The 10406-nt window shown below is 39.6% G+C and overlaps 1 protein-coding gene across 1 annotated transcript in view; it reads right to left on the bottom strand.

The window, feature by feature from the left end:
* PDE10A (phosphodiesterase 10A) overlaps positions 1-10406 on the bottom strand; it is a 307742-nt gene that overhangs the window by 17633 nt on the left and 279703 nt on the right. The window contains 3 exon segments of the mRNA XM_082475548.1: positions 845-933; positions 4043-4123; positions 7202-7313. Coding sequence (XP_082331674.1) covers positions 845-933; positions 4043-4123; positions 7202-7313 — 282 coding nt within the window.

The raw sequence follows: 10406 nt of genomic DNA, 5'->3' as shown, positions 1-10406 counted from the left end.
AAAATACACTGGGATGTTCTGTTCATCTCCACAGGAGCAGAGAAGAAAGAGAATCACTTAAATAGGAAAAAGCAGGATCTTTTAAAAACCTTCTTGCTTGTTAGTTGGTTTTCCTTAAAGAATGAGTTCATCAGATAAGTTTCCACCGCAGAGAATGGGAGCATGCTAAATCCTCAGATTTTGTTTACAAATATCTCGTCACATGTCTGTTCTCCTCCCCTCGACGGTGCACCCACTCCAGCCCCTCAGCGTGGTTCTGGCTGAGTGGTTAGAAAAATCGTGTCGAAACCAATTTCCCTGCAGAGAATCAACTCACACAGCTGTTGCTCAGCACCATTCGCCTTCCCCAAAGGAATTTCCTTTCAAAGTAAGATGAAAATCTTAAAAAATTTCCAACGTTCTTAGCTGAGTTTAGCCCTCCAAAAAGATGATGAGAGGACACAGAGAAATCTGAACTAGAACAGATCAACTGTTGATGGTTTGCATTTCTTTTGGGAAGAAACTGAAACTTAAAGAAGATGCCATTCAAGATTCCATCTCGTCCAATAAAACGATAAACTGTGTGATTTAAACTGAGTTCCTTTCCAAACCAGCAGCCCAGAAAAGACATTATTGTCTTCTTAAAAACAGCATTGGGCAGGGACCTCTGAGTCATAAAAATGAATAAACAAAACTTCAAAACTTTATGAATAAATACTCTTGATGTATACTTGTTACATAGGCAAACACACAGCCCATTTATTGTAAACTGTAGTGAAGACACATGTATACTTAGATGGAGATAAAATCCTATACATTCTTATTTTTTAAAAAATAGCATCACAGGTTGAACTACTGTACATACCTGCAGGCTTTCAGGAGAGGCTCTGTGGGCGGGAAGATCTGGGTGAGGGTGGTGTAGCAGGGAATGGCCACGGCATTGTAGAATCCAAGCTGCCTCAGTGCAAAAACCACCGACAAGAAACACAACTGCACATTAGCAATTCTAGTAGCACTATATTCCTCAAGTGAATTTTCTACTTCTCAAGCCTACCTAAAAAACTAAATGTTCTGGTTTTGCTAAGTAATCTTTGGCTCAAGGAACACTACTGCAGATTACAGTTAAAAATTCATTAAAATACATTCACAAAATAAAACATAAAAATTTAAAACATAAAAAGAGGGCTTCCCTGGTGGCGCAGTGGTTGAGAATCTGCCTGCTAACGCAGGGGACACGGGTTCGAGCCCTGGTCTGGGAAGACCCCACATGCCGCGGAGTAACTAGGCCCGTGAGCCACAACTACTGAGCCTGCGCGTCTGGAGCCTGTGCTCCGCAACAAGAGAGGCCGCGATAGTGAGAGGCCCGCGCACCGCGATGAAGAGTGGCCCTCGCTTGCCGCAAAAAGAGAAAGCCCTCGCACAGAAACGAAGACCCAACACAGCCAAAAATAAATAAATTAATTAATTTTTAAAAAAACATAAAAAGAAGTTAATCTAAAACCCAAGTACAATATTCAATGGGATTCTATTTATAGATCAGTTATAATTCAGGTCCTATTTTTGTCTCTGGTCAAATTTAGTAAAGTGTTAAGCATTTCAAAGTCAAATCTGCTACTTTTCTACATGGGTGACTCTTCGCTAATTTAATATTCAGGAATCACCCACTGTTGGGTGTCTTGTTTGTTACTCTTAGCTTTGGTACTTCATTTGGTTTACTGAAATTTTCTTCATCTCCTCCCTCCTTTTTTTGGACCTACGACAAATCTCACTGACTTTATCATAGCCCTCTGAGGTAACAGCTCTCTCAATATGTCGGAATTTAAAGTTTTTAATCTGTTATACTTTTAAAAATATATTAAAGAAGATCTTATTAGGAATTATTCTGGGCCACTGTGAACATAAGTGATGCTGGCCCCGACTGGCCTTTGAAGGCCACATGGAAAAGAGCTGCTGGATGATTAACCAGAGAAGACAGACTGTCTGGCTACAAATAACTGCCCTAATGGTTGACAACATGTACAAGATAAAACTGGCTCCTTAGATAAAGTGACCAGCAAACCATGGCTTAGCAGTTTCTTAACTGAATTTTGGTGAGACACACCAAGGAATATAGAAGAGTCAAATCTACTTGGTTCCTTTCTGCTTTCTCCTGTTGTAAAGTCTATCGTCATAGTCATCTTGCTAGAATAAATGCATTTCCCTTTTTCACTTTACAGTTCACGCACAGACTTTCTTATGTCAATATTTAGCAGATGCCATGGAGCAGAAGGTCTCGAGAGAGACTAATTACTGGGAAGTAGAGTCCTTTATTTTTATGGCAAAGAATAATTTCAGAGTAATCTCAAGTGAGAAGCAATATATTTGGTAAAATACTAGCTGATCACAGAAATATTTTATTTAAAATTCTCTAAGACTATAAATGGATCTGGAATTTTGGCAGAAACATACTACTCTTTTATTTTTTTAAATTTATTTATTTTTATATTTATTTTAGGCTGCGTTGGGTCTTCGTTTCTGTGCAAGGGCTTTCTCTAGTTGCGGCAAGCGGGGGCCACTCTTCATCGTGGTGCACGGGCCTCTTCACTATCGCGGCCTCTCTTGTTGCGGAGCACAAGCTCCAGACACGCAGGCTCAGTAGTTGTGGCACACAGGTTCAGTAGTTGTGGCTCACGGGCCTAGTTGCTCCGCGGCATGTGGGATCTTCCCGGACCAGGGCTCGAACCTGTGCCCCCTGCACCAGCAGGCAGATTCTCAACCACTGCGCCACCAGGGAAGCCCAGAAACATACTACTCTTAATGAAATAACATGAGAACAAAGTTCATTTCCTGACAGCATCTTCAGTTCTCTTATGTACCCTATTGGGATGACTGCTCAACTATTTACAAGGAAAAGCTAATATCATCAGCTCCTTATCTTACCAATATAATAAGATAAATTCCAAACGAATTAACAAATTAAATATAAAGTGATGACATAAAAAAAATAACTGAAGAAAATATAGGCAAATGTTTATATAATCTCAGGCTGGGACAGGACTTTTACAATGTGACATGAAAAGCAGGCACAAGACATGAAAGGATAATCACTGTGATTACCTATACGGGAAAGTTCCACAAACAATGTTAAAATAAAACTAAACTGCAAAATCCACCTGCAACATGCTTGGTAGGCATGTCAGTACACAGTCAGCAGAGAAGGAAAGTGAGTCTCCTGCTAGAAGAACTGGTTAAGGATACGAACGAGTAAACTGCTCCCCAGAGGCAACGATGGTGAGAAAATCACGCCACCTCTTGCTGGGCTGTGCCCTCCAAGAGCTGTGGACAAACTTAAACTTTTGCATTAAGAGTTAATAACTTAACTTTAAATAAAGTAGGAAAGTTTGAGAACTTATCCAAAACCATCATCTTGTGAATTTTCTGAAATGTTTTCTAAACTGAATTTTATATTATATTTATTTGTCCATAACTAACATCCTTATTATGATGTTAGAAGACTGAGAGTTTAAAAAGACCATGATAAAAGGAATATATCACACCACACACGCACACATGCAAAACTAACAAGGCACAAGAGCTCTCGAAACATCAAAAATTAACATAAATTATGTAGTAAGACCTGAAAAGAGAAAAATTAGTGCCAGTTTGTGGTAAGACAAAACTCAAAATGTACTAAAATATATGCATTATTTGTTAGGAAAAGTGGACCTAATCAAAATCTATCATGTTATTCTCCAAAAAATATCTTTGTACATTTGATGACAAAATATTTTCTGCTTGTTAAAAATATCAACAATTCAAATTCATCCATCCCCTCTGTTTCAAGTAAGAAAAGAAAGCCTGCGATTGGCTGCAATTTCATCCGTAGAAGAGGTGATGATGGCAAGCCTAGCTGTGAACCCTTTAACTCCAGCTGGGGTTTCCCATTCGTGGTCCTACTATCCTCCAAGTCCATCCAAATGGAGATTTCGGGTGGTTCCAGGTCCTGTAAGACTGCATGTGCTTTTCATTCATATCCACTGTTATGGCCGCTGTAAACGGTTGGACTTTGCAACACAATTCATACCTGGCCTTGTGGGACTTCGTCCTTCTTGTCTCTATCCATCATGGGAATAGGCTGAATTCCCAGCTTCTTCATTTCATCACCCTGGGAGAAACAGGAGAAAACGAGGCTCTCTCAATTGTATAAACTGTTATAAAACTTTGGTATTAACGAGTTGTTCCCTTTTTTCGTTAATTTGCTTCAAAATGAATAACGTTGTTGCTTAATGACCCAAACAAATGTCAGAATAATAAAAAATGCAATGTATTATTGCAGGTTTTTATCCTGATATTCCTCTCCTGTACTGAATTACCAGAAACCTAGCCATCTCTTCTGGTTTCATTTTGTAGAAGTTAGCGAAAGTTAGTAATAAGAGGAGATAAATGTGTGAGGAGGAACACAAGAAGAAAATGTGAAATAACCTCAAGGGCTTTATCTCACTTCTTCAGATGATTTTTCACATGCAATGCACCAGGTGAAGCTAGGCTTTAAAGAGGAATATTGATACATCAATAATAAACAATAGTCTACTAAAACATGTCAGTAGAGATAAAGTATAACTGGCTAGACATCAGCATAATGGTTAAAAATTATAGATGTTTATTAAAGATGTATGATATCGCAGGCTCTGGGCTAGGTAACTTGTAATATTATTTCACTTAATCTTCATGAAATACTGAGTTCCATATTATTATCCCCATTTTATAGATTTTAAAAATTATCTTACTGTTTTTATTTATTTTTTAAGGTTAAAGATTGTTAAAATTTTTCCTGAATACCTCACACTCTTCCCTCACATTTCTTAATTATTTTATTATTTTATTTTAATTATGCTTGTTTTCAGAAATCCAAAGCACAGAACAACTAAAACGACCCTGAATTTGCTAAGATAAGGTCTAGAGACAAATTACTATAACCCTTGTTAAGAATGTTTGTGTACAGGACAAAGACACTTGCCTTGACTACGTAAAGGCACTTGAAGCATAGAGTTTGCTCTGGTGTTGTTGCTTTAAATATGAACAGCAGTAGTTCTCAAGCTTTTTTTCTTTTCTGTCCTAAGTGAATGAAAATAACTAGGCCCCTTGCTCAAGGATTTCACAAGCCCAATATATAAAAAGATTTTAAATAAGCAGTGATTTGAATATGTACCCGAATAAGGATTGATACTGACGAGGAGAACAACAGGACACCATGGACCGTGTGTGCAGGAGCACAGGGGTGTCTGGGGCTCCGGGGGGAGGCGCTGCAGGGGTGAGGGAAGGAGCCCCAGGCAGATGAAACTGCACAGCACGGTCAGGGACCCAGAGGACAGAGGGGCTGAGAGGTGGGAGAGCCTGGAGAGGCAGGGGGCTTGCTGCATCAAGCGTGCGATTTTCATCTTTATCATATCAGCGTGGACAGACAGAAGATGGGAGGTGCGGTACTGACATAAACAGAATTAAAGTCGTCCTGAACCAGCAAGCGTGGCCACCGAAGCACAGAGATGAGTCAGAGAACTGGTCTGAGGGCTCAGTCTCAGTACTAAGGCAAGGATTTCATCTCAAGGAACATGACACCAGAGACTATATACTCTTAATCACGGTTACACCGATTCTAAAAGATAAAGGCAAGGAAGCCAGTTAGATGTTGCAGTAACCCAGGCGGGATCTGGTGAGGCTCTGAAGGGGTGGGTGGGACAGAGTGTGGGGCTGAGGTGGGCAGCGTGGACTTTATGAACGTCTAGGAGATCAACTGGGAAGACTTGGTGATTACACTTCTGTTTCCACCCCCGGCCTGTGAGCCCCCTGCAGACGTCATCTATGGGCATACTGGCAGCTAATCGCTCCCTGTGGACTGTTTAACCACTGGGCAACAGAAAGGGAAAAAATCTACACGTCTCCCACATTTCGATTCGTATTTTCGAATCCAAATATAGTTGTTATGGTATGAAGTATGTCATAGTTAACTAAATAAAAGTATTTGCAAAACAATAAGCTAGCTTCAGACAAGTTTTCTTATGTGGTATTTATAGAATTAATTCTAGGTTACTCCTTTTAGACACACATGCAAATTAAGTTGACTGTGATAATAAAGTCAAACATTACAGCTCAGACATGTACATCTAAAAACCATCTTCCTGAGTCTGATAGTAACCAGATTTTGACACACACACAATAAAATAAAGAAAAAAAAAAAACCATGCAAGAGGATGCCTACACAATGTATGCATTGTGTATTTGAGAAATAACACCCTGAGTATATCCAACTCAAGGCCTGTGGTCCTCACCCAATAAAAATTCTTCGGCTTTACAATTATAAGACAGATCAACATTATAGACTATTTCTACTAATCGTTAGCTGAATGATTTACTGTTTTTTGCTTTTTACATCCATTCTTCTACATGGATGAGATTTATGGTTTGAACCATCGACTACCGAACTTTTTGTCCTCCAAATTTACTTTTACTTCTTCAGAACAAATGAGGTGCACAAACACTTTACAGTTTTTTTTTCCATAATCTTTGAATATGCAGGGATCTAAGTATTTGTGGATCCATTTGAATAAGAGAATTATATTCTATTTACTCATGGCAAATCAAGGAGTAAACACATGTTTCTGATAATTTGGATAATTCAGTCTAGAAAAGGTATTCATGAAAGTAATTCACATGGTTGTTTCACATGTCAGGAATTCATGGCTTAACATCCCACATATTCCACAGAAGTCATAATTTGCAGCTGAATTGACCATTTGGTATATTTACATAATCTCAGTTTCTACGGTACAACGTGATTAGTCTCTCGAATTTCTAGCTGCAGGCACATAAAGCCCGCGATATTGTGGGTCCCTCTTAGTACGTTTTCCAGTGGCTGCCATAAAAGAGATGGCCTAACGCGGTTTATTGGATGGATGACTAAAGATTGGCTATTAAATAAGGAAAACTGTTGCACTACTGTTCAGGGAATCAGTTCCTGAACTATTTCAGTGGAGATCAGAGAATTTACACACATATTCAAGTCAGATGTTACAGAATGACTGTTCTTACTTCATACCTGTATGAATGCTAAACAATAGTTTTTTTAAGTAACTAGCAACATGAGCAACTAAGATACTGTTACTAAATTATCCATATATTTAATTTCTTCCCAATTGTTTCTCATTTTTTGATATTATCTATGTTCATATAAAAATCAAGGACATACCTCAGCCCAGAATTCTGCATATATATCGTTCGCCGTCAATTTTGTTACTGGCCACAGTTTTGTCACAGAACAAAGATCACAGGCAGTCATCATTAAACCAATGACACGGTCTCTAGAACACAATAATATAAAACTGGTCACTGCAGCATTTGCAAATTTATAAGAACAACTGGAAAGACTTCTGTATTTTCAGGAGTGAGAGAGGCCTAAAGGGGGCATCGCTTCATGATGGGGGAACGATAGTGTTACAGAGCAGATACAACTAACAGGCAAGAAAATAAAGGATTAAAGAACAGTGTAGCTTTAATTGTAAGAACATCAGTCACTTCTGTCCCTAGTTCCACGAAGAGTATATCCTGTGTTCCTGCTGCCTGATTGTTACTGTTGAAATAAAATATTATGTGGGCATGGCCCTGATGCCATCTAAATCCCCTGCTATATTTTACTGCCACAAACCAGATTTTGACTTTCATGGAATTTTGGAAATTTAGAGTGAGAAGAAACCTTGAAGAAAAAAGTCCCAATCCTTTTGTTTTATATAAGGAAACCCTGAGGTGCAAATGAAATGATTTCTTCAAGGTATAACTGGCTCAAGACAAGGCCAGAGTAGATGTAGATTTCCAGAATTCTCTCCCATCTCCCCACCTGCAGAGAAAGGTGATGTCTCCAAACACTTTACAAGCTCCAACTTCCCAACTGAAAGGAGTTTTCTTTTCAATTGCTTTGCACTCACAGCTATGTGTTCTAGGTCTGATTTTTTTATTCTAAATATGGTTTGGTTTAATATTTCCTCTTGGAGAAAGATAAAAATTGCTTAGAAGAATTCAAACAGACATATCCCCTATAATTTTGATGCATCTGGTCTAGTGACATGCAGTTACCCTAAATGAAGTCTACACTTAATGGTGGCACTAAGTACTAGTTATTAAGAGCTTTTAATATTACTGACATTAACTTTTACAAAGCAAATTACATAATAATAAAAGGCAAATTATCGAGAAAGACACAAAACCACATAACAAGTGAGAAGATGTCATAAGTCCAGCTCCTACCTAAATTCTAATGTGTCTGAGGACTCCACGGCTGCTCAAGGCCGCCTTATTTCCTGGAGGTGCACAGACAATCCCCATCTGTGGACACAGTACTCCCTGGGTCCTGAGCCTGCCCACCAGGCCCTCAGCATAGTAAGAGCATCTGTCTGTTGCGTGGGCAGAGTCTCTGATTTAGTGGTGTTCCCTAAGGCAGGTTCCTTTGATGCCAATCACTCATAAGGTTCTTTCATTTCCCATCAGCCAATTTCATTTAGCCCATTAGCCTAATTAAATGGTATCTTCTACAACTCTACTTTTCGTTAAGGACACATGTCAAAAGGGTATCATGTCTCTAACAGGGAAGACTAGATAACTTTAAAAACGCCAATGAGGGCTTCTCTGGTGGCGCAGTGGTTGAGAATCTGCCTGCCAATGCAGGGGACACGGGTTCCAGCCCTGGTCTGGGAAGATCCCACATGCCGCGGAGCAGCTGGGCCCGTGAGCCACAACTACTGAGCCTGCGCGTCTGGAGCCTGTGCTCCGCAACAAGAGAGGCCGCGATAGTGAGAGGTCCACACATCGCGATGAAGAGTGGCCCCCGCTTGCCACAACTAGAGAAAGCCCTCGCACAAGAAACGAAGACCCAACACAGTCATAAATAAATAAATAAACAAACAAACAAAAAAAACCACGTCAATGAGACTTACGTGTACCCATCCTGTGACCCCAAAACAGATGCCATGTGAAGATGCAAATCCCTTAAAATGATCAGGAAACCCCATGGTTTCCTGATGAGGTAGTTTCCTAAGCACTTTGTGGTTTAAAAGAAGAATATTTATTTCTGGATTTGGGCTTCTAAAGCAACAGGTATATTATTTGTTTGCTCAACAGATAAATTCATTTAAACAGAAATAGAACATGAAAAAAAAATTATTATTTTGTTAACAAATAATTATTTCATGAGATAGAAACAATTCAATCTCATTCAATCTACATTCACACAAAAAAATCAGCATTTATTTCTTTTGGCTAAATATTGTAATAAGCTTTATCTCAAAAAACATTTCTTACCTCATAAATCTATGAAAAGATGTTACTAGAACTGGGCACTGGAAAGCATGTGGAGCCAGTTTTCTCACTGGATATGATTCCATAGGTAGCATTGCTACTACTAGGGCTGAAACGTTTATAACCTAGTTATCATCTAGATTTCACTATCAAAATTATTTAGACAAAACAATTTAAGAGTATTTTACTGTTAACCAAACCAGTAAAAAATAATACAGATAAGAAAATCTGTACTAAGTGCCTTTAATAGAACTGGAATTGTTTTATTTCTTTCTAGGAGTGGAATAGAGACCTAATGGTATAGAGACCTAATCCGTAATGTATTCCAATAACCAACTGTGAAAGGGACGGAGTTTATGCCAACCGTGCTCTTGGTATGATCTTGCAAAGCCTCCTCACTAAGAGCACGGCAGTAAGAGGCCAACACAACGCCTCTATCACAGATGGTTCTTATGGGGGTAATTTCTGGGGGGGGGGGTTGACTACATTCATTTATTCCAAAAAGTTTTGAATGCCTGTATGTATCAGGCACGGCGAAAATAATAAACAAAATACGCACTGCTCTTATAGAACTAATGTTCCAACGGGGAGAAGTAGAAAATAAGGTAGAGATTTTCACTCAACAAGTCTATATAAAAAATATTTTAGGGGACTTCCCTGGTGGTGCAGGGAAGATAAGACTCCACGCTCCCAAGGCAGGGGGCCCGGGTTTGATCCTTGGTCAGGGAACTAGATCCCACACGCATGCCGCAACTAAGAGTTCACATGCCACAACTAAGGAGCCCACGTGCCGCAACTAAGGCCCAGTGCAAACAGACAAACAAATAAATAAATAAATATTTTAAGAGAGGCAAAAATATGAAGATGAGAGAGAGAGTCCAGTAGAGACGGCAGTGTGCGTACAAGTCCTGACATGGGAGTAGGTGAGGTGTGCTGGAGGAACAGCGAGAGAGCCAGTCTGGCAGAAGCGCAGGAGCGAGGTGGTGCCAGGCCACTGCTAAGTCTCCAGACACGACAGGACCAAGTCTGACGGTGAGATGCTGGCAGCTGTGGGTAGAAGAGCGACATGACACACTTTTAAAGAGATCCCTCAGCTCTGCCCAGAG

This window comes from Balaenoptera physalus, assembly GCF_965194825.1.
Source record: "Balaenoptera physalus genome assembly, chromosome: 9".
Taxonomy (NCBI): domain Eukaryota; kingdom Metazoa; phylum Chordata; class Mammalia; order Artiodactyla; family Balaenopteridae; genus Balaenoptera; species Balaenoptera physalus.
Note: the sequence above shows the minus strand (reverse complement) of the source record. Positions and strands in the feature narration are given on the sequence as shown.